The following is a 27,931-nucleotide window of genomic DNA, read 5'->3' on the forward strand; positions in this document are numbered from 1 at the left end:
CACATACCAAGGTGGCTTATTATGTTCTGTTTATGTCAAAGAGAGAAAAGCAAAGGAGCGAGTTAAAGGGCTAAAGAAGAGAATATATAATATATAATATATAATATATAATATATAATATATATGTGTGTGTAAAAAAGGGACAACATGAATTATATTATATATTATTGTACATCCATATACTTGCAATATTTATTTATTTTTTTTTAAAAAAAAAAAAAACAACAAAATCTTGCTTTTTTTTTTTTCCTCGTGTTTCATTCCTCTTCTTCGTACTACTAGTACTATATATCTATTTATTTATTTTTTGCCATCTTCATCTTGATTGCATAATCTGGTCATGCAATCAAACATAACAAAAATCCAAAAATCCATTCAAGGTCTCACGCTGGGTAAGGTTCACAACAGAGCCTATCATCGTGTACCTGCCCAATTCTTGCGAACAACTATCAAACCTCCTATTCTAACAAGTAGAGCAAAAATAAATATTGGGCAAATATATATATATATATACTTTTTTTTTTGTTTTGCTTATTAGAGAATCATGATGAGAATGCTGGTAATTCCGAGACGATCTCTACAGATAATATTATTTCGCACCAATACCTAGTCAACCGTAGTTTCTTTGGAAAGATTATTGGTACTAAAATATATATATAAAAAGATACATGAAGTTAGATACTGATATGTATATTGGTTAATTTGTTTGGTAAAAAAAAAAAAAGGTAGAGGAGGAAGTACTATTAAACAGCTCAGGAACGACACTGGGGCACAAATTGATGTCATTCCAGGAAGAGATTCGATAACTATCAAGGGTACTCAGGACAAAGTAGATAAAGCGATTGAAGCGATTGACAAGCTGGTGAAAGGGGCAAGTACGATAATTGATATACATATATATATATATATATATTTATACAAAATTTTTAATTAATTTTATTGCTTTAGACTCATTCTGCTTCTAGACCTACTCACTTCTTGTCTATTCCTGTGTCGTCTACTTTATTGACACAACAATTGGATCAATTCTATTCTTCGATCCTTTCTCCGACATTTGGATGCCAGGGACTTGATCCTTCAATGTTGGTTTCCCATAAGAATCTGCACATCACAGTTGGGGTATCAAAATTGACGAGCCAATCCGACATCGCAAAGGCAGCCGAGTTCCTTAAAGATCATCTCCCGAATGTAGTCAACTCTGTTATCAAAGACAACGACAGACTCTCTGTACATATCCATAACTTGAAGACAATGCAAGCCGATCCATGTAAGGAGACAATGATAATAGATAGATAGATAGATAGATAATTTAATTTAATTTAATTTAATTTTACTTATTTATTATTTATTATTTATTGTGGATCGAATAGCCAAGGCCCATGTGGTTTACATCGAAGCTCATGATGAATCAAAAGATCAATTGTTGGATAAATTATGTGGTAAGAATTAAAGGCTTACACAACATACAACATAATATATATAGAAGCTAATTAACGAAATGCATATATGTATGTATTACTTGTAGTTGGATTGAGGAATTCAATGATTGAAGCTGGTTTGATGGTTGATGAAAGTAGACCTTTAAAGGTAAGCTCTAAAAAATAATACATATATATATATATATATAACAGCTTGTTTTGAACTGATTTGTGCTATATGTCTATATGTCTGTATTAGATTCATATTACATTGATCAATTCCAGTTACCGTAAAGAGGAAGGCAAACCCAAGAATAGTAGACGAGAGACTTTTGATGCTCGACCAATCTTGGATAGTTTTGCTAGCATCGACTTTGGTGATGTTCCACTAAACAAACTACATTTGATGCGTATGGGAAAGAGAGGACCTGAAGATACTTATGAAAGTGTTGAATCAATTGCTCTTGAATGATTAAATGTAATATATGATTTATATATATATATATATATATATATATATATAAATAAAAGTGTATGTAATGTTTAATGGTGTAATATGTAATGCTTAGTGTGTTTGTGTATTAATATAAAATAAATATAAATATAAATACACGTATACAAAAAAAAAAAGAGAGAGAGAGAGAGAGAGATTCGATCAAAGAGAGGAATGGTACAAGGAGAGTAGGTTTTACATTTGCAGAAGAGGTAATAATGTAGTAATGGCATGCAGGATATATGATATAGGCGTAATATGGATTATACAAGTCCAATACAAGGATATAAATGGATTATTAAACTTCTCGCCGAAAAGAAGTATGGTTGCCGAGATGTGGCTGAATTCCAGAAAGGTCTAGCGGGTGGCCAGTCGGGATCATAGGTACTGTCGGCTGACGTCTTTGTTGCTGCTGTTTCTGCTGCTGTTGCTGCTGTTGCTGCTGTTGCTGCTGTTGAGGTTGAGGTTGAGGTTGAGGTTGAGGTTGAGGTTGAGGTTGAGGTTGAGGTTGTAGTTGTAGTTGCGGTTGCGGTTGAGGTTGCGGTTGAGGTTGAGATTGCTGTAATTGTTGTTGTTGTTGTTGTGGGTCACCAGTATTGTGGACTCTGACTCGGTACATCTCAAGCATACTTTCTAGCTCTTGAATTCTCTGTTGGTGTAGTTGGAGCTTATCATGAAGAAGTTTGATATGGTCGACAGACTTCTTCAAGATTGTTCCCTTGTTAGTCTTTATTGCGTCTGGGTCTGGTAAGAGAGTTGCTAGTTCACTGATACGGTCGTTGATATTATCTCGTCGTCTTCGTTCCACTAAATTGTGTGATTCGCGCCGCTTTCGTTTCTTCTCAAACAAATGTTGCATACTACAAACAAACAAACAAACAAACAAACAAACAAATAAGCAAGCAAATAATATGATCAATACACATAATAATAATAATAAAATGAGCAGCAGAAACAATAAAGACTTGTGTTCTTATTTATCGTTTTACTTTATCCAACTTATCCGTTATATTTGAAATTCAAACAAGCAAACAAGCAAACAAGCAAACAAACAAACAAACAAACAAATAAAAGCTTACTTTTGGATTTGCATCTCGTCATCATAACTTCCCGGACTTGTTGGAGATACCACAGAAGAATCGGATTGTTTACCAATGTTAAAATTTGCTTCAGTCGCAGCAGTAACTGCGGCCCACTCGTCTTGGGGATAATATTGAATCGTATTCTGGTTTGTAGGCATGGCTTGTTGTTGTTGTTGTTGTTGTTGCTGTTGCTGTTGTTGCTGCTGTTGCTGCTGTTGCTGTTGTTGCTGCTGTTGCTGCTGTTGCTGTTGTTGCTGCTGTTGCTGGTGAGAGTCTCTTCTGGAAGACTGGTGAGTAGTTAACTGTTGGCTGAAACTTGGAGGATAGTGCATGTCGTAGGGTCGAGATGTATAGTGCTTGGGTGAATTAGGTGGAATGAATGAATGGATCTTCTGGTTTGGATTAGGCGGGGAATCAAGCGAGGATGATGTTAGGGGTGAGGGGAATGCTTTATTGTTGTTATCAGGACCAGGTACTTCATGGTGAGAGGACTGTGTTTGGGGATTGAACGAGGGATGAAACTGAACGTTGTACATCATTACCCAGGTAAGTGTGAAAAAGTAATAAAGAGAAAGAGAAAGAGAAAGAGATAGATAGATAGATAGATAAAGAATTATTTTATTTTTTATTTTGAATACACAAAATACACAAAATACACAAAATATATAATTTATATAGAGTAAAGAAGATAGAATGACGTAGAACGAGCTTTTAGAGTATTATTATTAGTATTATTATTATTATTATTATTATTATTTTTTCACACAATTAAATAGATTTAATAGCTAAATAGAAAAAAAAGGGGGGGTTGATCACGGGTCTCTTACTGCCTTTTTGTTTGCAATCTTATAAAAAAAAAGTTATTTAACCCATTCTGCCCGCCATTTTATTCTTTTTCAGCTTTGAACAATAGTAAATGATCACGTGCAATGCCCAAGCGTGCATGCATTTTTCTATTATTATTATTATTGTTGTTGTTGTTCTTCTTCTTCTTTAATATCATAATTTCTTTAACAGAGAGCCAGAATCAGGTACAAAAGAAAATAATTTGTAATTCAATTGAACACAAGTTCAAAAATAATAATATAAAATTGGGGGAATAAGAAATAAGGAATATTAGATTCTTTGGGAGTTTTTTACTTTTATGTGTGTGTGTGTTATATACAAAAATGTTATAAGAAGTACAAATCAAGTAGCTTTACACTCGTTTCGCACACACAGACAAAATCCAAAGAGAGAGGCACAAACTCATTATCATAAATAAAATAAAATAAAATAAAATAAAATAAAATAAAATAAGAATTGATCATTGCACGTGTTTGGCTATCGAACAAACAGGTTATTTTGTACCCACCAAATAAAGTAAATTAAATTAAATGGAATAAAGTGAAAAAGACAAGTAAAATACATCTATTTTATCATATCAATTATCAGTTAATATACATGCTAAAAAGGAAAAGCAAGCAAAAAGTAATAATAATAATAATAATAATAATAGTGACAAGATTATGACGTTTGTTCCCTTTTTTGTATATAGCATATAACATACATATGTTATTTAATTATTTCTTCATTTCAATCTATACTCTTCCTCTCTTTCTCTTTTATATACAAGTCTAAAGAATGTCAAATCAAGCCGATGACCACCCAACTCAAGAACCTTTTACTTCAACCGAAGTCACCCAGCAAAATCACACAAGCTGGATAGGATACTTTCTCATGCCATTCGCAGCATTAGGTGGAATGGTCGATCAGATCATTCGCAAATTTACAAGAGCAAATCACCAACAAGAAGTCCAATAATAACAATAATAAAAAAGTCGAGCCAACCAAAGAATACGATCAAAACCATTCTGCTGTATATAAATAATTTTTTTTTTAAAAAAAAAACACTTTAGTTCTTGTATCCATTTGCTTATTAAAGAAAGAAAGAAAAATTTGCAATATAATCATAATAAATCAATGTAAAATATATCTATATAGCTTGTTTCAAATGTTTCAAAATAAAGATATAATAATATCTTATTTTATTGTATTGTACTGTATATTAAAATGTATGTATGTATATATGTATGTATATGTACATTTAAGATGAAATGAAGAAGGAAAGAGGAATTCCCTTTTTTTTTCAATTTATGCAAGTAAAAGGATCGAATTGATTATCCGCGCAAAAAGAAAAAAAAAAGTGACGACATGATTGATCTTTGTCCACTGATAATGCCAGCCAGCTAGCCAGTCAGTTATTTTTATTTATTTTTATTCTTATCATTTCTGTTGCACATGTAAAATTATATATAATACTAAAGATAAAGAAGTATGCTATTAAAGCCAGGTTAATTACCATTGTACAAACTCTATTTTATATTTATCGTTTCATACTTTTTTTTTGTATTTATTCACACACACACACACACACACAAACATACAGTAATGCTAATTATTACTTATATAAAATAAATATTTAAATGAGTGAAATGTGTATATTAAAGACCACTTAATGTATTATTATTATTTTTTAATAAAACAAAAAAAAAGACATGTAATGTATATATAATATACATGGTAAATAGATATAGAAAAAGAAAGAAAGAAAAGCGAAATAAGGAAGGATTATGACTGTACGATAGATCGAGATACAAAATAATAAAAGAAGAAGATATGGGAGGATGAATTGAAACAAACAAACAAAGAAACAAAAAGAAGAAGAAGAAGAAATATATATAAACAAACGATGCGTCTAGTTCAAGTTTAGTTTAATCTTCGTCCATGTAAGCTGCTTCAGGCTCGTCTGGTCCATCATCGTTAATGGTGATTTCATCGAGCATCTCTGCCAGAGAAATTTCTGGGAATTCTTCTTCTTCATCATCTTCGTCTTCATCAACCATATCACTATCCACAGCTCCACCAGTAGCAGCAGCATTTGCAGCAGCATTCTTGAAAATGTTGATTGTTGATCTGAACTCGGGATCTTCTTCAATATCACGCAAGAAGGCCTCCATATCGTTGTCAATGCGTGCCTGATCCTGCTTACGGGGCAACATCTCATCCACTTCCTTGCCAAGCTGCTGGATCTTCCAGTTACGCTGCTTGTTCTTCTTGCGGCGAGCAGGGAATGTCTTGCGGACAAGGAACACGTCCGGAAGAGCCGAGCGGTCAAGTTTGTCAAAGTCTTCGTTGTTAAAGTTCGAGCGCGACAGATCGTAACCCAAGACGGTGTCTCCGGGCGAAAGAATGGCACCCAGATGGGATCTGCAGATGTAGACATCGTCGTTGCGGCCAAAATCGGCCATTCGTGCCACATGCACATCCGCAAGAACATGCTTACCCTTCACAGGCCCAAGAGGCTCGACATCCAAAACATAGAACTCGACCATGTTCTTTACACTGGCCAGGGCAGTGAACTGGTGGCGCCAGTAGGTCACACAGAGAACATCGACCTGGTTGAGGGTATTGATGTCCATCAAGTGGATCGAGTTGGAGATACGGGTAACCAATAGCAACTGGGGGATATTGCCCATAAGCTTGGCAAGCTTCTTGGGAATGCACACAATGTCGTCCTTGCACACAGGAGCAATTTCAACCGAGTAAGTGAACTTGTAGTTGCTGGTACTTGTGTGGATATCTGTGGAAATGAGCTGTTCACTAGTCTTGTATCTAAAATAATATTATTTCAAAAAGCACACAAAACATTTGTCAGCAAATCATGGATTCTTACAAATCTATTACCAATCACTTGAAAAAAAAAATAAACATTTTTCTATATAAATATTATATATATATATATATATATATATATTTACCTAGTGGGTGTAACAGAACTCAAGAACTCAACCATCTTAATGGCATGTCCACGCTGACCATAAAAGAAATCGATACCATCCTTGGCTTCTTTGATGTTGGTAGTGTCTTTGTGTACGTTGTGTTTGAGGATAAGCTGTTCAAGGTACAAAAAGGTACGCTTGTGCTCGACCTTTTGACGGACCTGGACAGCAGCCTTCCATGTGTTTTGTGCAGCAAGACGAGTACATTCGTCACACTGTTGGGTTGACACAATATATTCGACCTCAAAGATTTGTTGAAGAATAGTGTTGGCAAACACCTAGAAACAAGACAAAAGCATTATTTCCCTTTATTCTTCCTCTTTTTTTTTTATCCCATTCTTCGCTTTTAAAAAAAAAGATATATATATATATATAGTTATGCATATCCAATGTTCTAGTTAGACCTGGAGTTTGATTACTAACCTCTTTTTGAATGGTCAGCTTGACCTTGATTCTTCTACTGTGAGGTTCTGTCCAGATGAAACCGGCATCGATCAGGCGCACCTTGGTCAGACCCTTCAGTTTCTTCAAACACAAGGTCAAAAGTTCACGGGACTCAAGCTGGGCAGTAACCCAGATTCCTGGAGGTTGAAGGTATCTTTCACAACCTTTACAAAAGTGAATCGTGGCCTGCTTGGGAATACCCTCGGTAATATCAACCTCGTTACGGATACAGTTCACGCACATGTTGGAGGCGTTGGGAGGAGTAGGGGTACCACATCCTGGACACTATAATAATAAGTATTATTATTATTATTATTATTATTTTAAAAAAAAGAAATTAGTATTGAATATAAACAAGTATATATGTATGTCTTGTAGGTAAAATGTAGTTTATATTTTCTTTCGCATTTTGCATTTTGTTGCGCAGTAAAAAAAAAAAGTTTATATATATAAAAATTACCAGACTATAGAATATAACAGGAGTATGTTCGATTGGAGGTAAAAAGAAGTATGTGAATGTTAGACAGACGATCTCATAAGCTTGGACAATGAATACCTACATGAGCTGCTCGGTAATAACGGGATGGTATTCCATGGTCGTAGATCTAATGTACAATCAAGGGAAAGCAAGTCTTGGAATCTTGAAACTTTGTGCTAAAGAAGAAAAAAATGGGTCTGAGTTTTACACAAGCCACCCGTCAAAGTCAGTCCCTTGGTGCACCCACCCAAGTTTGGAATCTTTTTTTTTTTTTTTTTAAAAAAAAGTATGGACCGGACAAACGGAAACCCGGTGATTGTAAAAGCAAATTACCCATTTCTTACAAATCTACATAAAATAAAAACAAAAACATACTCTATTTTATTCTAGCTGAATAACACATACACAAATATATATATATAAGATTTATTTATTTATTTTATAATGAATATATACTAGATATATATATGCTTGTGTGCGTGTGCAGAGAGAGAGAGAGAGAAAGAGAGAATTATTGAAATTGCCCTTTTTTTTTTACTCATCCTCTTCTTCCTCCTTCTCCTTCTCCCACTCCCTATTTTTTTCTCTCTATCTCTCTTTATATATACAATTTCCATTTTCCCATATTTCCCTCCCTGTGTAATCCGAAACAGAGTTTGGCTTATTATCTGTGCCATTATAATATCCAATCATTTGTTTCAAGAGAAAGAGAAACAGGTTGAAATTGATACCAAATCAGCTACATAATTTTTTTTTTTTTTAAAAAATAATAATAATAATAATTAAAAAAGAAAGCTTATCCGATTTCTAAAACCAGTTATAAAACAGATTTCATGATGACCAAGTCGCTAATAAGAATAATAAAATTTCAAGTATTTAGGAGACTAGGAACTGTGGCTATTGCAATAAATGTTAGGCTTAATATTTACTTAATTATGTGGCTATGTTAACAACAATCTTAAAAATAATCTTATTTTTATTTATTTATTCATTTATTTATTTATATCTATATAATAATTAGTTGCTTGGTTACTATCTTTTTTTTTTTTTCTTACTTTTTCTTTATTTCTATTTTCTCTCTCACATGGCTTGATCCTTAGTTGATAGCTGTTTCTGCCTAGTCACAAATAATAAGCAAGTACTAGACATGTTGGGGGCGAATGTTTCGCCGACAGAAATCCCAGACCCAACAAGTACTACTGTTTTTGACACGAGCCTGATAAGAAAACAAATAAATAAATAAATAAAAACTCAATCGACACACAGACTTACAGATATTTCTTGTGCTCTTCTTTTTTTTTTATATATATTTTTTTTATTCAACATACTCATTTCATTCAATTCTCCTTCTTCTCCTTCTTCTTCTTAAAAAAGACAAAAAGAAATCAGCACACCAAACAGAAGCTTTATTAAACCATGGAAAACCTATTAACGATCAACAAAACCAAGGTTTCTTGTGAAGAAACACTTGATCTTGATACTCTCTTTCGAGAAAGACTAGCACCACTACTCCACAAGTTCAAAAGTAGACTCAATGATTTCGAAGATGCCCTGAGCGACGACAGTAAACGTATCCAAGACTATACACTCGACAAAATCAAACGGACCTGTGGTATTCTGGAGACAATTGACCAAGAATGGACTCTGCGTCGCAAGCAGCACCAACAAATCCAACCCTTGCCGTTCTTGATGCAAACTCTCGAGCAGTCAATTGCCGAACTGTCTGAGAAATACAAGGAGCTAGAAGCCATCATATCCGAAGACTACTTTGATAACACTGTCGACGACACAATGGAAACCGTCATCTCGACAATCGAAGAAATCGATAGCAGAATATCGGATGCCCTGGACCGTGCTTCGGCTATGCGACACAGAGTGAACGAGAAGATCCATGATATGGCAGACAGGGCAAGTGAGCAAATGGATTCTCTAAAGAATGCAATCGCATATGGTGCCAAGCGATTACTACACTATGAAGAATTACCAGAGCAGTGGCAAAATAACAAGGTAATATAAATAAATGCAATTTAGGCTTTTTTTTTTGTCTCTTTCTGGCTTTCTTTTTTGTGTACCTATTTTGTGGGTGGGAAAAATACATACATAAAAGAAAAAAAGACCTAATAAAGAAACCGACTCCACTCACATCTTTTATATATATATATATATATATTTCTGGTTGCAGCACATCCACACTGGTTACAGATTCCTTTCCACTCCCGCAGACTGCTTCCACTCACTTCTCTATGTTCATAATGAAACCGGCAACATCTACACACACTTGATCGGCTTCTTCGTATTCTTTGTTCTCGGTGTTTATGAGCTGTTTTACTCCCCGTTGCTGTCGGAAGTGCCTGGTCTGGACCGGGTCGTATTTGCGATCTTCTTTTTGGCGGCATGCAAATGCCTCATGTGCTCAACTGTCTGGCACACTCTCTCGGCCATCAACAACTACGAGACCCTGACCAAGATGGCCTGTCTGGATTATGTCGGCATCTCGGTTCTGATTTGTGCCAGCATCATACTCACAGAGTATTATGGTTTCTATTGTGAACCCATGTGGAGAAACACTTATATGGCTGGTACTGGAACTCTGGCTATGATCGGTGTAGTACTTCCATTTATGAGTTGGTTTGATCGGAAAGGTAAAGATATTCTTTATACCGTATTTTGTACATAGCTTAAAAAAGAAGAAGAAGAAAAAAATGCTTACAAATTTTGACTTTTGTTTTGTTTTGTTTTGTTTGTCTGTAGATCTGAGATGGATTCGTATCGCCTTTTTCATATTCTTGGCTTCGTCCTGTGTATTACCTGTTGCTCATCTTGTATATGAGTATGGTACAGATGAAACATTCTCATGGCTTATGCCCGTAGCAAAATCTCTGTCATGTTATGGTTTAGGTGTGGTTGTGTATGCAAACCATTTACCAGAAGCCTTCTGGCCAGGCAAATTCGACCATTTTGGACATTCTCATCAACTGTGGCACATCTTTGTCTGTGGAGGAATCTGGTATCATTACACTGCTGCTGTGGCATTTGTTGGTCATCGAGGACAATTTGGTCAATGTATTGCCAACTTTTAAAAACAAAATCAAAAGACAAAAAGAGAAAGGCAAAAATACCCACACCTCCCCTTCTATCCTTACCTCTTCCTCCTCTTACTTTACACATATTCTCTTACTATTATTTTCTTCTTCTTCTTCTTCTTCTTCTTCTTTAATTCATTCATTCATTCCATACAAAGGAAAGATAGAGAGAGAAAGAAACTTGTCTCACTCTTGTTCATACTAGACATCATTAAAAATAATTCTTATTTCTTTATAATACAATATAATAAAAATATAATACACACGCAGAAAAACTCATATATACAAATGTGAGTGTGTATAATCAACCCATCAACCTATCAACCTATCGACCTATCAGTCGATCAAATTGATCAACAATTCTGATTAGCATTTTTATATTTTTGTATATTTTATTTATGATGTGTCCATTGAGATAATTGAAGATAAATCTCCAGCCAGGGTAATAGTGGGAAGAATGGAAGGAACGTCCACTGTACCAAACTCCGTCTCTACACACCCGGCCGGTTCACCTCTGCCATGGCGTACGTGTGCATCACCTAATAACACTTGTCTCACCACATCCCATGCACCTCTGGTCAAGAAACGGGCCTTTTCTTCGGTCTGTTCCTTGAGTTCATCCATCGTCTCAACAAAATCCCACATACTACGCATATACGCCTCGCCTCGGTCATCTCCATAAAGCGGGTAAATGTAAAACGCGTCCTGGGCTGTGTAGAATCCACCCGGTGTTTGTTCCCCCAGGGTAGCCAATGGCCCATAGTCTGTGAACACAGCTGGTCGGCTAGAGCTCTTTGAATCCGCGCTGTCTTCAGAGCACAATGTCCGATTGTAGAATGCAGAAGGCAACGATTGGGGACTGATCGTACTTAGACGAGGGGGATCAAATGCCAGTGGACTTGATAGAGCCAACAGATCCGACACAAGACCAGCTTGAAAGATATCATTTTTTATATATGTTTTTTTTAGGGTTGTTATCCAATCATTATTAAAGATGATTCATTTAAAGAAAGAATGAATGAAAGAAAGAAAAAAAGCCTCGATTTTATTCAAAGAAAAATAAAGATCTTATTAATTTTATATTCTTACCTCCACTGGCTGATTGAAGGGAACCATCAGGCCCATATATGCAGGTGTCTGCCACCTTCTTCTTCTTCTTCTTCTTTTTTGTCGCAAGTACGGGTGGATTGGACATCACAAAATCCATCTGCTGTTCCATACTTGAGCTGTACATGCTTATAGAACCCATTCGACTATCTCTCTGAGGACTATTAGCCAGCGATTCTTTATCGACCACAACCAACTCTTCATCCTCTTGCTCCTCAACAATCTGTAGGGTTTCATCTCCGTCGACATCCTCCTTTTCTTCATAGACAATCACAGCTGCCGCACGTTCAAATGCCTTTTCGCCATACATTTCCAATCGATCGGCGCTACGCCAATAGATCGTATTCGGTGCATTGTATGTTTTTGCATTGCGTACGATCATCTTAAAATCATGGAGGATGTCGTCAAGGTGCTGATAATAGTCTCGTTCCAGGCGCTCTTTCATCGTTGTAAAATCCATAGGATGACGAATCACAAGAGCGTAGTCTGGAATCACACCCATATCAACCGGTGTCAAGAAAAATCCATATGCATCCTTTCTATACAAACACACACACACACACAAAGAATGATTTATTATGGCTCATAATATTAAAGAAATAAAGAAAGAAAGAAAGAGATAAAGAAAGTCAACTTTTTATTTTTATTTTCTTTTTACTTACTTTATCAAACTTTCCAGGAGCCGAGAACCGACGCTTTTGAGATCTTTTTTGGCGGCCTCCCAAACACGGACAGGTTGACGAGCTAGCAGTTTCTTGTTCTTTGGAGGTCGGCCACGTTTCTTTAATACAACCTCTTGCGCTGATTGAGGTTTCTGAGTCTGCTGCTTTGATGACTTGAGAGACTTTTTGGATTTTAACAAGGGTTCTTCTTTAATCTTGGTTGCGACTTTTTCTTGATCATCAGATGTCGTTGCATCGTTAGATAAAGGTTCCGGTCCGTGTCGTTTATTCGGCTTTTTATTGGCTCGTTTGGATTCCCGGTGCCTCTTTCTCTTCAATTGATGATTAGGATCCGTCGGTAGTTTCAAGCGTAACTTTAGTTTGATGCGGGGTGGAATTGTGGATGAGGAAGATGAGGAGTTGGGTTGACTGGTCAGGTTGTTAGTTGGAGGTCCTGTCATTTAAAATAATTAAGTAGATATATAGAATCAAAAGAAAGAAAGAAAGAAAGAAAGAAAAGGGAAGAAAAGGAAAGGTGTACAAATAATAGATAGAAAGATAGATAATGATGATGGTGATATCTTTGGTGACGAAGAACAACCCAAAAAAGAAAATGGAATATAAAGTAATGTGCCTTTTTATTATTATTATTATTATTTCCTTTGGTCACACAAATAAACAAGCAAGTTTATATTCAACTCTATCAAATGTACATATAACCTTATTCATTTATTTATTCTTGCTGTACTTTTAGCAAGTCAAATGCGTATGAAAAGCTCAGTTCTTTTCTACAGTATCACAGAATTTGCTGACTCTCTGTAGGATGATATCTTTCGTCATCGGTTTGCTCACAATGTCATCAAACGCACCGGCCAACTGCACCGTGCGTTCGTAAGCAGTTACTGCAATTATTGGAGTTTCTCGGTTGACATTGTTGGTCGATTTTATCATTCTTGCCGCAGTTTCTCCATCAACTACAATCCAAAAGATTAAAAATTATTATTATTATTATTATTATTATTATTATTATTATTATTATTATTATTATTATTTACTATCATTTTGTAACTTACTAATTGGCATCCTAATATCCATGAAAATCATATCAAACCGCACATCACTCATTGCACATCGGATAGCCTGAGCTCCATTTCTTACTATTACACAGCGGCAGTGAAGCATTTCAAGAATGGTCTCGAGAATCTTACAACTAATCGGATTGTCGTCAGCAACAAGGCAATCCAAACGCCTAGCACAGGGTGTCTCTGGTTTAGATGGTGGTGTATCCAGTCTGATCTGGGACTGAGTCTGTAACTGAGCACCATCAAGACTCAGATGCATAGACGATGGTTTATGTGTGTGTGGAGGAGGTTCGATGTCTTTGCCTGGACTTACTGTCAGAGAAAGTGTGGCACTAGTAGACGTTCCAGAAGGAGAGACACCAAAAACAGAAGCAGAAGCAGAAGCAGAAGCAGAGGCAGAGGCAGAGGCAGAGGCAGAGGCAGCCGCAGCCGCAGCTACATTTGCAGTGGCAGTGGCCATCAATTGTGTATGCCCACGGTCTCCAGGAAGAGATGCAGATCTCGTACGAAGAAGCTTTGGCGGACTGCATTCTCCGGGAGTATGTAGTTCAGGGCGCGGACTACTCGAGGATGCTGTGGGCTCAACCAACCGTTTAGAGTGTACTAAACCTGATCCTGATCCTGATGCTGCTAATGATCCTGGTGCTGACGCTGACACTAGCGCGACTGCAGGTGATCCTCCACTTGATTTTGACGCAATTGAGAACGATGAAGGGCTAGGGGGAGTGCCTGGAAGTGACGAGAATGATGGACTATGGTGCACATGGCGACTCTCAGGCGTGTCAAGAATACTGCTGCGCTGTTTTCGAGAAATGGCAGGCAAAGACCGGCAGTGGGCATGTCCATTCGTACCATCGTGGCCTTGAGGTTCGATACCTGAAATGGCCGCTGCCGCTGCACCTGCAGCGGTGATACTGTCGTGTCTGATTCTACGAATCGCATCTTCATTGGCCCTCTCAAGAACCGGAAGATTCTTGAATGTAAATGTACCAAAGTCTGCATTCCCTTCCTCCTCCTCAGCCTTGGATTTCTTGGCTTCATCCGTGGTAGAGTCACTAATGTGGTCTGGGTTTTGTTCGTTGATTATTGCATTTGCTAGCTCAACCTGTGCTTTGGCTGTACTATCTAGCGTTGGCAACATTGCTGGTGCCGACAGGACTTGTGGTAGCTTTTGCTGAAGGTCGTCGTGGCTCTCGTTGTCATGGTTATTGTTGGTCACCTCAACTTTGTCTTCTTTTAATTTAGTTTCCAACATTGCTTCCGATTTGATTTTATTTGATACCATCTCAGCTGTTGTTACATCATCTGGCTCATTGGGTTGCATGGTTGCTCCTCGGCTATCAAAATAATCGGTGTCTTCCATGTCAGCAGGCTGGGGGACAAATGCAGGAGATTCGACTAAAAGCATGTCCCAATCGAGACCCTGGAAAAAGGGATGCTTCTTAACTTCCTGGGCTCCATTGAATCCAAGCCGTTTGGTAGGATCAATAGTCATCAGGCGCTCCATAAAATCGCGTGCTTCTGGAGACACCTCAACTTCATCTTCATGCCAATCAATCCGTCTCGACAATATATTTTCAAAGACTTTATCAGGCGTGTCGGCGTGAAATGGAGGATAGCCATACAGAAACTCGTAACATATCACTCCCAGTGCCCACTATAGAATTAATGATACATTTAAGTTTTTTGTTGTTTGTTTGTTTAAATAGAAAAAAAAAACGTTATATAGTAATTAATTAACTTCTTTACAAACAAACATTTATTTATATATAAAAAATAAAGAAACTTACCCAGTCAACCATTGAATCCTGACCTGTACCCAAAATACTCTCTGGTGCAAGATAATCTGGTGTGCCCACAGCATGTTTGTTTTTACCTCCACGAGCCTTTGGCGAGCTACAATGTATGAAACCAGTAGCTCCTGCTGCCAGTGATGACGACGCAGCCGCTGCAGTTGCAGGAGACACATGAGAAGACGCTGCAGTTGCTGCAAGTGCGCTAGCCACGGCTGCATCAAGATTGCTGGTACTATCTCGGACCGGTCGCGGTGCTGCTACAGGTGACATGCTTCCAGGAGAGATACTGGGCAGAGAGGTGTAAAGTTCTGCAGTAATCTTTGGAGTTTCACTACCACTACATTCTCCCGAAACGGCACTCGTGGTCGAAGAACGACGGGTACGATCAAATAGGTGACTAAAGTATGTGTGACGATAGGTACCTCCTGTCTGGACAGCCGAGTGTTTTGGCGAGTGGGGTGGAGTTCCTGATCTAGAAGGAGCAGGAGATGTAGGTAATACGGCCTCTTGATCGTAAGAGCCGGTGCTCAACTCATCACGCACACGACGATCCAAGAAACCAATACGGGACAAACCAAAATCTGTCAACTTTAGATGACCGTTATGATCAATCAAAAGGTTGTCTGGCTTCAGATCTCTAGATAATAAGAAATTGTCAATTATTATTCATAAATGTGCATGCATTTTTTTTGTTTTGTTTTTGTTTTATCTCTTACCTGTGAATTACGTTCTTTGTTTGTAAGTATTCAAGGCCAAGAGTGACCTCTGCTAGATAATTGCGAGCCCAATCTTCAGGCAGACTCCCCATAGCTTTTATCAATGCCGAACAGTCGCCACCATTTAAGTACTCAAGCACCAGATACAGATAGTCTTTTGATTGAAATGTGTAATACAATTTGGTAACAAATGGACTGTCTGATTGGGTCATCAGGATCATTCGTTCAGCCTTGACATTTGTAACCTGATTCTTGGCAATCATGTCCGACTTTTTCAAAAACTTGATTGCATAATAATCACCCGTAGTCCGTTTCTTGGCAAGAAACACGGACCCGAATGCACCTTTACTGATAGGTTTGATGATATCAAAATCCTTGATACTAGGCGGCATTGGTCGTGACGGAATAGGGGCCTGCAGCGGTGACGACGGTGATTTTCCCATCGTTGCTTCATGCCCAATGCTGCTTTCGGGATGGTTAGGCGTGCTCTTTCCAGAGAGAGAAGGAGTACCGTGTCGACTGTGTTCCTTTCTTGGCTTGAGTCCAGGGGAAGCTATTGGCGTATCAATCACCTGCATGTCTACGATTGGAGTAGACAAGCCTTGCTGTTGCTGTTGTTGCTGTTGCTGCTGTTGCTGCTGTTGCTGCTGTTGCTGTTGTTGCTGCTGCTGCTGCTGCTGTTGCTGGTCGGCACCCATTCTCTTGCGAAGCCGGGAAATCTTTGCCATTCCTCGCTTAGCCTTCCATGACTTGAATCGACTTAATAATGTCTTTTTGGGATGATTGGATTCTTCTTCTATAGTCAGGATACCGTTGTTCGTATTAATATTGTTGCTGTTGTTGTTGCTATTCAAATCGGTTGGGTTATGAGTTTCATTGTATTCATCACCATTTGAATGATATCCAGAATTGGTTGTGTCATCAGCAGTTCTAGATGTTTCAAGTGGAACAAACTCTGTCCAGTCATCATCTTGCTGCATAGAACGTTGGAAATCGGCACGTGCACGCTCATTGTACTCTAGACGATCCCGCATTCGGTTCACAGCTTCAACTTTGTTGCGTGCAACCTCTTCAACATCTCGGATTAAGGTTGTTACTTCAGGGTCATCGGCCACAGGCGGGCGCCAATACATGATCTGAACCATCTTGTCTTTCGACCGAGGCGACTCGAGTGACCGTATGGATCGCTCCTTATCCAGACTTTCTTCGTCCGACTGCCGGTCTGCGTCGTCATCTACACTGCCTGGGGTTGAGATACTCAGGCCAGTGTCTACGATTGACAAAAGGTCCTCGTAGACTTCGATTTCTGCCTTTTTAGACTCGATTGGCGTAGCACTTTCTTCAAGAGGAAAGTCAGTTCCAAATATAGTGTGCTGAGTCTTTGGTATGGTTTTGTCGGCTTTATCTTCAACTGATTCAGGCGGCAACTGTGATAGTTCAAGTACGTCTGATTTGGCTTGCTCAAGTAATTCATGAATGTGGTGCTTGAGTTCTCTAAGATTATCATTGCACAATGTGACGTCCATCTCTGACTGGTGGATTTCAACACATAGCTCTGAATGTTGCTCAAAAAATGCCGACACAACCCAACGCTCACACACATTACACAACACAGGTGGTAAAGACATGATTGTGGCGGGTGAGTGGGGTGGGTTCCAAACCTCGGTTTGGCCCTCTGTAGATTTGTAGCTAATGTCAGATTCCGAGTCTGAAGACGAACTGTGTTCTGGAGCAAATGGAACCTCAATAGCTGGTTCTGACATTGAACGACTTCTAACAATACTCGTGTGGTCTTTGATAATTTGTTGTCTATTCCGTTCTTCTTCGTTTTCTTCTCCGTCTTGATGTTGTTGCTGTTGCTGTTGCTGTTGTTGCTGCTGAAACTGTTGGAACGTTTCAAAGGCAGAACGCGAAAGAGGTTCAACTATTGACCATCGCCGTTTGTTGACAGGTTTCATAACCCACATAGTATGGCTAGGTTCACCCGTCACCCGATTGTACATCAGCATCCCCTTGCCTTCCATCTCAATGGGCGATCCGTCTGAACGAGCCACATGGAACCGCACTTCTACCGTACGAGAATCATCTAATAGAAGCTCGTTTGTGGCCACAGAAAATACATTGACATCTTCTCCTGCCAGCAGACGAGAGACATTTTTACCCATAAAAGAGTTTGTGTCGGTACTAAGGAAAGGATAAGACACAAGAGTTTCCATAATTTAATAAAGAAGAAAAAGGATAAGTCAAAGGGGAATAATAATAAAAAGACAATAGGAACAAAGAGGACAACAACAACAAAAAAGATGTATAAAGAGACTTACCCTATCACATCAAACCAAACTGGACTCACATACTGAACCGAGGTGGTGGCAAGGCTTAGTTCCATAATAATTGTACTGTTTTGACTCTTCTCAGCCATCTGCTGTAACTGTAGCCGGTCGCTCGGATCCATGCTATCCAAGGCTCGGCTAGTACGACGCGAAATGTTATCCGATCCACTTGGGGTATTTGGTGTCTGATCAAGCGGGCTAATTGATTCAATTGGTTCACTAGTGTCTCGTCTCGAGTGTGCATCTTTAGTTGTCAAAGATTCAACGTCAGTGGTGTCTCCATCTGTAGAGGGTTCCGGGGCTGCTGTCAAAGATGGAACCCGATGTCCCCATGAAGCAGACCAAAATCCACGCTCGGCTTCCCACCATTCTACTACACGATTAAATGCAGCCACACCCAGAAGTAATTTGACATAATACTCTCTACACGGCCACTTTGTATGCTCATCCCATTTACGACCTACATCCTGAATACGAGAAACCATCTCGGCACACATCCCAGAATTCTCTAGCATTACATCCAGTGGGGTATCCATAACATTTTGAGCAAGTGATATGAGGTCTTGAAGAGTAAGGATGAAGGGAGTTGGTAGGTACGAGTCTTCAGAAATAAGGGTCACCATTGAGGTTACAGGTGGTGTAGGATGATGGACGTTTTTTGTGACATGCTCTTCTTGCTCTTCGATATCGTCCAAGTCTAATAATCTATTACGACCTCTGGGTATTGGGCTTTTCGGGGAAGGGTTGATAATAATAGCTGTCGATAATTGAGGTTTGTCAATTTTTGACTATGCATTATTCTGGTTTAAGGGTTTATACTTACGATTATGATTTCCATTATCATTGTCTCTTTTTTTACACTCTATGACTTGTCTATTTTCTTCATTCCCACTATCATCATTCCCATTGTAGCTGTATTCATCGTCGTTACCGTCACGGTCGCCGACTTTTGGGTTATTGTTACTGTTGTTGTTGCTGTGATTGTCATCCTCATCGTCGTCCTCATCCTCATCGTCGTCATCTTCACTACTTATAGTTTCTACGCCTTGTTCGAGTATCTCATCCATATCTTCAACATATTGCAGGCCTCGTTCCACATATTCATTCAAGCCATCAATGATAGTTCGTAATTCTGCATCGCACGCTTCTTTGGCGTACTGAAGGCGTGATTTGATAGTGTGTTGGATACGCAGGGTACTGTCATCCGGCTCCACTGCAGAGGCTCCAAATATATGTCCCAACTGACCGTATGTGCCCATACGACTATAAGTATTATCAAAGCGATAACCAATTCGGTTTGAACTTTGTTGAAGTGCGCCCGGGTAGGTCATTGTATGATTATTAGCCTCCTCTTCCTCTTCCTTTTCTTCTTTTTGTATCTGTTTTTGTCTATTTCTCTGTTCTTGTCCCTCTGTCTCTGTTTCGGCCTCTTTTTCCTTCTCCTTGTCTTGTTCACTATGATTCTCTCTGCCATCCTCAAATACCTCACGCTTGATATTTTTTGAGTTGTGGTGTGGATGTACAGATGGACTCTTCTCTTTCGGTTTACCGTCTCCAATCACTTCTTCTTCCTCTTCTGGGTGAGATTCCAGTATCTCATCAGATCGATAGGGTTTCTGAAACGGAAGTGAGGGTTTAGTGGCAGAAGAGTCGGCAAATGGAAGGCGGCGTGGCCATGTTGCGGTAGGGTGTGCTGTCTGGGGAGTTTCTACAGGTGGACTAGTGCGGTATGTACACGACGAGCACAAGTCGTTGAGGTCGAGTGACAAGTGGTGTCTATGACCCTTGCGCTCTCGTTCTGAGGCTATCAATTGTTGTCTATCCCTCTGGAGATTTTTTTGTGCAAGTGCCCATCCATCCAGGGTTTGATTGGTGCTTGTGCTTGTGTTTGTGTCTGTGTCTGTGTTTTTGTTGCCAGAAGATGGATGAGAGTGGGTTTCGGTATAGTGCTCGACGTTTGTCTTGACACTATCCCACCAGCGCGAGACAACCTTGTTCAACATGGTTGAGTTTGGTGTAGAGGACGACTCTGTATCAGAGGTACGTTTTGATGTTGATGGTCTGCTACTACTACTACTACTACTGCTGCTGCTGTTATTTTTGTTGTTGTTGTTGTTGTTGTTGTTGTTGATAGCATTGTCATACTGTTTTGAGCGGCGTCTAATCTCTGTAGACTTGACAATGCGATACTCCTCGAGCCAATCAACCCAGGGTACCTCATTCACGACATCAAATGGGTCAACTGTTGAAGATGAGGCCTCGTTGTTGCCTGGGTGACCAAAGGAACGGCTTTCTTCATGGGTTGTTACCAGGATGGTAGGCATCGAAGACTGGCTGGTGGGAGGGTAGCGGGTGATGCGAGTCGGTTGGCGTTGGGTAGCAATAGATGCATCCATAGAAGCACGTTTTGGTTGACTAGGACGTTCATTACCTTCGATACGAAGAGAGCACCAGCGCTTAAGTTTTGCTGATCTTGACATGAAGAGCTTTTTGGCATAGTCTTGGTTTTCGTGATGGTCCGAAAGGAACTGTGGTTTACCAAAGTCTTCTTCATAGTATAAATCACTAGCTGTATCTGGACTGGCTACAAAAATTAAAAATAAAAAAAAGAAAAAAAAACCAAAAGAAAAAAAAATCGAGTCAGCTAATGCAATACAATAGATATAGATATATAAATGTATATTTGAAATTTTGATGTTGTTGCTTTGTTCATTAAAGTAAAGAATAGATTTAAATAAGAATAATAGTAATAATAGTAATAAATAAATATCAGTAAGCTACATTTTTCATTGGTCTTGCCAAAGTAGTCAGATCCAGACCAGAAATTATTACGGGTTGCAGGTTCGGTTGATCTTGTCTCACTAGATTCAAAAGATCGTGGTGTTGATGTTGTGGACTCGCCAGGGCGAGACGAATTTAGTAACAGAGCAGGGTAAAGGGGGGACTTGAGTCCGGGCAAGTTTTCGAGCCCGCGATTCTCATTTGTTTCAAACGAGTCTCTTCTTTGGGTGTCTAATCCCATTCCATCTTCGAGATCGATCTCGACCACATCCTTATCAGCTTCGGGTAAAAAAGGTGTTTCGGGCGTAGCAAAAGAGCGGCGATCTTTATCACGCGCTTTGCGCTTACTAGAAAACTGTCGTCGGAGAAGAGATTGTAGTGGGGTCTGATAAGCAATTATGTTATTGTTGTTATTCGTTGTAATGTTGTTGATAGTATTTGTGGTATTGGCAGTAGTGGTAATAGGTGTGTTGGGTGTATTTGTGGAGCTGTTACTGTTGGATAAAAGAGGGTTATTGATCAGAGATCGCGAAGAAGAAGAAATGGCAGGCGATGAAGCTGAAGCTGAAGAATAAAGATCAACAGGTGGACTGTCGATTACAGGATTTGGTGCATTTCCGCTCACGATACTCGCAAGTTCTGAACTAGGAATATTGCGAAGCATACTCATTGATGATCTCCGGCGAGTCTTTTGCGAGCTGTGGGATGTTGTGCTTGTGGAGGCAATGGAATGGGGGATCAAAGGTGAAGAGGAAGCAGAGCAAGGTTCATACTTTAATACAGATTTGCCTACATATTTAAAGAATCAGTATTGTTTGTGCTTGTGTGCGTTTTGAATATATATATATATATTGCCCTCAATAAAAAAAATCCCTACCTTTTTCGAGAGGGTATTGTAATGGACTGCCGGACAACGGTGACTGAAACATGCGTGGTGACGAAGCAGGCGAATAGTATTCGTCTGTGGTCATACTTGAATCAGACACAACTGAAGATATTGAAGATGCCCGTTCATGATAAGATGTGTGCTTGCTGCTGCTATTTGCAGTTGCGGTCCTACTGCTTCCCAAAGAAATTGACGATTTTTTGTGAGAGCCGATGTTGTTGCCTGTCATTTCCTCCATATCTGCTGCGTTTCCATCCGTGTTTATAGTTGTGGGTGTGGATGTTGATGTGGAGTTTGAGCCAATTGAGGTTGTAGGCATTTCTTTGGCGTCGGCTTGTTGAAGGCTGCGAAGATCTCTAAACCTCGCAAGATTTGCTTTGAAAGTATTGTAATTTGTGGTATTCATCATAGGTGAGTTGTTTGTTGTAGGATTTGGGGTGGAATTGGCAGAACTTGTAGCTGTTTGGTTGTCTTGCTGGTAGGCTTGGAAGTGTTTAGCAGAGGGGCCGAGGCTTAGGCTGCTCAAAGAAGGAGAGGCTAGGGGTGTATCGGCAATTGAGCTGTTGCGACCCTTTGGAATTCGCATACTGTCTGGTGTGCTTGGGGTACTGTCGTGGGAGTGGTGTGGAAGGGGAGTTGAGGTCGAAGAGGCGTCGATCCAACTAGCTCGTTTCGACTTGACCATGTACTTTCCGCCACTTCCTGCTGGCGGACTAGCGTATCTGGGTGAGAATGATGCCTGTCCCAATGCAGGTGTTGAAAAGTGGTGTTGTGGAGAGATTGTGTCAAATTCAGATCCAGGGCTGCCATAATCCATGTCACTCAGATACGATCGTCGATGCTGTGCGTGAGAATCTATGTGTGCCTCGGTTGGTGATGCGTGACTTGAATGAATGCCAATTGGAAACACGGGTGTTGCTTGGTGGGTACTTGCAGGTCTCGAGCGAGTAGGGAATGTTGTAGTTGTAGTTGTAGTTTGTTCGAAATTATCGTCGCATGATTCCAATGAAGATCTGCTTGTCCGTCGTTTGAGTAACAAAGGGTGAGGTATTGGTACACTGCGTAGTTTAGACGGAGAAGGATTGGCGATTTCTGCAGATGTGGTAATGGCACTGAGAGTGACATCCGCTGTGCGCGATTGGCTAGAAGGAAAGGCTGGCCGGGAAGATGAGGGTTGTGAAGGGTTGGGATGGTCTGATTGGGGTGAATCGCCGTCTAGACGATTCTTCATGCTATGAGGAGGAAATGAAGTATCCATGCAGGTGTCATTCCAGTTTAAAAAAAAAGAAGACCCTTTTTTTATATTATATTCTTTATTCTTCACTTGATCGACCATGGTTCACCGAGATATACACGTCACATGAATACACCCTTTCGATTGGTCTTTGTTTCATCATGCAACACGTGTGACGTACAGCCCACAAAGTGGGATGTGGTGTTGTTTCTTGGGTCAGACAACGGACTGGGAGATGAGAAAATATGTAGGCTTTGGCTGGTATGATATTTTTGGTGTGTTTTTATTTTATTTTTTGTGGTTGCACTACAAATGTAGCATATTTTTAGACTGTGGTGTTACATTTGAGACCGAATGTTCCCATTGAAATAAATACAAGATTAAAATACACCAAAAAATATATGAAAAAGAAGATGAAGAATAAGCGAATGCTAGTACTAGTACTAGTACATGTCTATATGTAAGTCTATAGGTATACATGTATGTAAAGAAGTGTGATAAGTACTCTTAAAGGAATATCAACTAAATTATTTGTTTTTTTTTCTATAAATTCTTTTACTGCATATAATAATAAGCTTCTACTGTGCCTGTACCTGTGCCTGTGCCTGTGCCTGTGCCTGTGCCTGTGCCTGTACCAATGAAATAAAATGAAATGCAATTGTGCCTAGTTAGTTTCGGGGCTCAAGCTTATTTATATAAATACAAAGAAGTGATGAGCTTGCTTTTTGTTTTAATATGATTGTTAATGATCCAATCTTGTAAAGAAAACTTCGGGTTTTAAGAGACAGCTTTGACAAAAGAAAGTTTGATTGACGGTCTTTGGAACAGACAGAATGTATCAAATAAATTAATTAAATAAATAAACATACAAAAAGCTGTTTTTATATTTTATTAAATGATGATATAATTTTCTAAATACAAAACATACATATATACATATATGCCTACACACAGGTCATGTATTTAGGGTACATGATCTATTGTACAACACCAAAAATAAAGCCCTTATTTCATTTTAACAAATAAAGAATAACGGGAAGACGCCTTCAAGGGCTTGACTTCATTTTCTTTTATTTATATATACATTAATATAACAATACTAGTACTAATAATATTGTCGTAAGGGAAGGTTTTTTTTGATCAACTTGAGTTTGTAGTGAAGGTGATCAAGGCTAAGAACAGCTATATTAATAGGATAGCTATTATCAACATAAAAGATATAGTGTATGTGTGGCTTCCTTGTATTGGTCTGTTGTTGCTTCCTTTAAAATAAACTTACTGTTGTACACAAAAAGAAATAAAAAGAAGTTGGAAGAAGGTTGAGGGAGAGGGGAAGGAAAGGGGAAGGGAAGGGGGAGGGGATACAAAATGGGAAGGGAAACCTGCCCATGATCCCCCTCTGCCCCCCATCCATGGCCCACTCAGCGATGAGAATGGGTTACAGTACACGTATACAAGCAAACTCAGCTAACTGCGGACGGTCAGGCCCTTTCGTTCGTCTCTTTCCACATTAGCACCCTTACGCAACTATGGCTGACACCAACGAAAAGAAGATTGTGAAGGAAGAGCAGGTAAAGAGGACGGATGGATAGGGGATGTTTATGGATATCAACTCACCACTTTTTGGCTCACAGGAGGAGGTTGAGGAATCGCCCGACATTCATTTCGAACCCGTCATTAAGCTTGAGGTTGTTGAGGTCAAGACAATGGAAGAGGATGAGGATGTTCTCTACAAGACGTAAGGAGAAAAAAAAAGTTATAGAAGAAAAAGAAGAAAAAGAATAGGGAAAGAGAGAAAGAGAGAACAAAGAAAAACGTACATCTAGTCTACTTGTTTGATTTGATTTGAATTCTAGTAATCAAATCAATCAATCAATCATTTGTTAATTGTTTTGTATTAATCCTTCTTATTTTTTTTTGCATGATAATCCTTTTAGTCGCGCCAGGTTGTTCCGTTACGATAAGCAGTTGAAGGAATGGAAGGAGCGTGGTACTGGTGATGTCAAGTTCTTGCTCCACAAGCAGACCAAGAAGATTCGTCTTTTGATGCGTCGTGACAAGACCTTCAAGATCTGCGCCAACCATTTGGTGTCTAGCGACATGAACCTCTCACCCAACATTGGTTCTGACCGCTCCTGGGTTTACAATGTCACCGCTGATGTCTCTGATGGTGAACCCAAGGCTGAGACCCTTGCCATCCGTTTCGCCAACGCTGAGAATGCCCAGATCTTCAAGGAGAAGTTTGAGCAGGCTAAGGACATTAACTCTGGAAAGGTTTCTCCCCCCGAGAAGAAGGACGAGGAAGAGGAGAAGAAGGAAGAGAAGAAGCCCGTCAAGGAGGAGGAGAAGAAGGAGGAGACCACCGCTGAAAAGGCCTAAATGTGTTGTTACCTTGAGTGTGTGTTGCTTTTCTTTTCTTTCTTTTTTTGATATATGTATCTCTATATATCTATATCTATATAATCTAAACATAACATAACATAACAAAAAAACAAACAAAAAAAATACAGCCTTTTTCCCCCCACCCTTACCCTTACCCTCAACCCTATGAATCAAATTTCTTTTTTCTTTTCTTTTATCTCTCTCTCTCTCTCTTTGCCTTTGTGTCTCGTCTGTCTTCCCCCATTATATATAATATATATAATATATTTCCCCCCTTTTTTTGTCATTTGTTCCACTATCATTATCATTATTATTCTGTGTATGATTCTGATATATTTTTTGGTGGTTTAATATTCGTCTTTTTCAGCATTTATTCTAGGTAAAGTAAGATCTATTGGATTGTTTATCTTTATACTTCTTTGTTGGATTGGCTTAATTTGAACAGAAAATTGAACCTCAGTCAAAAAGATAATTTTTGATTTGTTTTGTTGCAAACGACTGATTGAATTTCAATACTTCTTTTTTTTTTTAAAATTTTTTTGCAGGTGGTCAGCATGCTTAAATGGTAATAATTGACCGTTGTTTCGTTTTCATTTACATTTGTCGATTATTGCTGAAATAATAACAACAGCATTAATATTGTTATTTTACCTGGTGGTTGGATTGACTCTTTATATTTATATTTATATATACTTTAATTTCTATTTTTTTTTGCTATAGTACTTCTTGTTCTACTCCAATTTCTTCTTCTCCTTCTTCTTCTTTTACTTATAGTTACCATAGACGTTTAGACATCCGCATAACCCAAAAGACCAAAGTCCTTTCATTTCCCGATTTTCCCTATCTTCTCTCTCTTTCTCTCACTCTCTTTCTATTTCTCACTCTTTTTTCTTTATTTTATTTTGTTACATTCATTCAATTTACATTCGCTCCTTCATTATAACATTACGCACAACATTTATATTTTTCCACCCAGTTACCGTACCTTACTCTATTGAAACCAATGGCTCATCCAAGAATTATCGGAGAGCTTGTTATAGTAGCCCTAAGAGGAGTAAGCCCTTGGTTGACCAAGAAATAAAAAAATTAATTTTTTTTTTAAAAAAAAAACAAGTTATTGATTGTGTTATTGACCATTAACCTTTAGGAAGATCTCCTTCAACGTGATGTAAAAAATAAAATTTAACAAATTAAAAGAAGAAGAGATATAGAAATATATAAAGAGAAAGAGAAGAAGAAGAAAAGGTTAAATCAGGTCTTGCCGTATTTCAACATACCAAGGCCCTGTATTGTTATTTTAGATCTCTTTCTCTTTCTATATATCTCTATCTCTATCTCTTTACACGATTGCCTGTGTGTATTCATTAATTCATATATCTATATATCTATCTATCTATCTATCTATATTATATATATATATATATGTGTGTGTGTGTATATATACATGTAAAATTTGAATTTATTACAAATGCAAATTTTAGCCAAATGGTGGCAAGCAAAGCCCATTTGCTGTCTTTCGTATCGGTGGAGTAGCCAAACGTATCAAAACAGCACATCGTGGAGGGCAGCAGCCTATGTGGGATGATCAGGTAACAAATAAGAATAAGAATGATGTGCATGTATCAGCAATTGCTCGTGCTTACATATGTGTATATTACATGTGTATTTGTGCACTTGACGAATAAACCAAAAAAAAACAAACAAGGTTAATTTCCCAGTGCCAGAAGGAATTACCAAAGTTGGAATGCAAGTATTTAATGAAGATCAGATCAACCGAAGAGAAGAGCTCTTGGGTGAAGGAGAAGTTGATATAAAGACTGTACTTTCTACAGGAGAAGATGATGGTAAAGTTATAGCAGCAAGAATTACTACTTAAACACACACAAACCGCATTCATTCATGTTTCTTGCTGAGCATCTCTTTCAATTGAAAGCCAGAGACTAATATTAAGATTTATATATATATATATATATTTCAAGCTTATTTCCCATTAACACTCCAGGGACAGAAAGCAGGTGATGTCTGTCTAGAACTAACCTTTTATCCAGCCACAGTAAGTGTAATCGAGCACAATCGGGACAAGAGATGTAGCTAAAAAGGAATGGATTGAAAATAAACTAAAACTACATATAGCGT

General features: G+C 38.7%; 8 protein-coding genes across 8 annotated transcripts; 4 read left to right on the top strand and 4 right to left on the bottom strand.

Moving 5' to 3' along the window:
• The first annotated feature begins 334 nt into the window (after window positions 1–334).
• Window positions 335–2,033, top strand: PHYBLDRAFT_157944 (hypothetical protein). The gene is made up of 7 exons (XM_018433701.1): window positions 335–392; window positions 539–640; window positions 726–871; window positions 949–1,267; window positions 1,371–1,439; window positions 1,526–1,587; window positions 1,678–2,033. The coding sequence occupies exons 1-7, from the start codon at window positions 341–343 to the stop codon at window positions 1,888–1,890; spliced, it is 963 nt and encodes a 320-aa protein (XP_018294610.1). The 5' UTR covers window positions 335–340; the 3' UTR covers window positions 1,891–2,033.
• A 2,583-nt stretch (window positions 2,034–4,616) lies between these two features.
• PHYBLDRAFT_142090 (hypothetical protein) lies at window positions 4,617–4,915 on the top strand (the record flags this gene model as incomplete). The annotated part of the gene is made up of 2 exons (XM_018430737.1): window positions 4,617–4,787; window positions 4,892–4,915. 2 exons carry the CDS (start codon window positions 4,617–4,619, stop codon window positions 4,913–4,915), a joined length of 195 nt encoding a protein of 64 aa, XP_018294611.1.
• Window positions 4,916–5,469: 554 nt separating this feature from the next.
• PHYBLDRAFT_177040 (hypothetical protein) lies at window positions 5,470–8,885 on the bottom strand (the record flags this gene model as incomplete). The annotated part of the gene is made up of 5 exons (XM_018437849.1): window positions 5,470–6,647; window positions 6,794–7,092; window positions 7,238–7,543; window positions 8,081–8,084; window positions 8,821–8,885. 5 exons carry the CDS (start codon window positions 8,883–8,885, stop codon window positions 5,747–5,749), a joined length of 1,575 nt encoding a protein of 524 aa, XP_018294612.1. The 3' UTR covers window positions 5,470–5,746.
• Window positions 8,886–9,656: 771 nt separating this feature from the next.
• On the top strand, window positions 9,657–10,816 carry PHYBLDRAFT_109347 (hypothetical protein; the record flags this gene model as incomplete). The annotated part of the gene is made up of 3 exons (XM_018428106.1): window positions 9,657–9,743; window positions 9,919–10,378; window positions 10,488–10,816. 3 exons carry the CDS (start codon window positions 9,657–9,659, stop codon window positions 10,814–10,816), a joined length of 876 nt encoding a protein of 291 aa, XP_018294613.1.
• Window positions 10,817–12,236: 1,420 nt separating this feature from the next.
• PHYBLDRAFT_104241 (hypothetical protein) lies at window positions 12,237–12,446 on the bottom strand (the record flags this gene model as incomplete). The annotated part of the gene is made up of 1 exon (XM_018427829.1): window positions 12,237–12,446. A coding segment is annotated over one exon (210 nt), but the record flags the coding sequence as incomplete, so codon positions are not given.
• Window positions 12,447–14,976: 2,530 nt separating this feature from the next.
• On the bottom strand, window positions 14,977–16,574 carry PHYBLDRAFT_19092 (hypothetical protein; the record flags this gene model as incomplete). The annotated part of the gene is made up of 4 exons (XM_018439698.1): window positions 14,977–15,327; window positions 15,461–15,657; window positions 16,015–16,103; window positions 16,183–16,574. Coding segments are annotated over 4 exons (1,029 nt in total), but the record flags the coding sequence as incomplete, so codon positions are not given.
• Window positions 16,575–18,149: 1,575 nt separating this feature from the next.
• PHYBLDRAFT_109486 (hypothetical protein) lies at window positions 18,150–18,347 on the bottom strand (the record flags this gene model as incomplete). The annotated part of the gene is made up of 1 exon (XM_018428116.1): window positions 18,150–18,347. A coding segment is annotated over one exon (198 nt), but the record flags the coding sequence as incomplete, so codon positions are not given.
• A 6,667-nt stretch (window positions 18,348–25,014) lies between these two features.
• Window positions 25,015–25,792, top strand: PHYBLDRAFT_109503 (hypothetical protein; the record flags this gene model as incomplete). The annotated part of the gene is made up of 2 exons (XM_018428117.1): window positions 25,015–25,151; window positions 25,351–25,792. 2 exons carry the CDS (start codon window positions 25,015–25,017, stop codon window positions 25,790–25,792), a joined length of 579 nt encoding a protein of 192 aa, XP_018294617.1.
• Window positions 25,793–27,931: the final 2,139 nt, after the last annotated feature.

Source organism: Phycomyces blakesleeanus (genome assembly GCF_001638985.1).
Source record: "Phycomyces blakesleeanus NRRL 1555(-) unplaced genomic scaffold PHYBLscaffold_5, whole genome shotgun sequence".
NCBI lineage: Eukaryota > Fungi > Mucoromycota > Mucoromycetes > Mucorales > Phycomycetaceae > Phycomyces > Phycomyces blakesleeanus.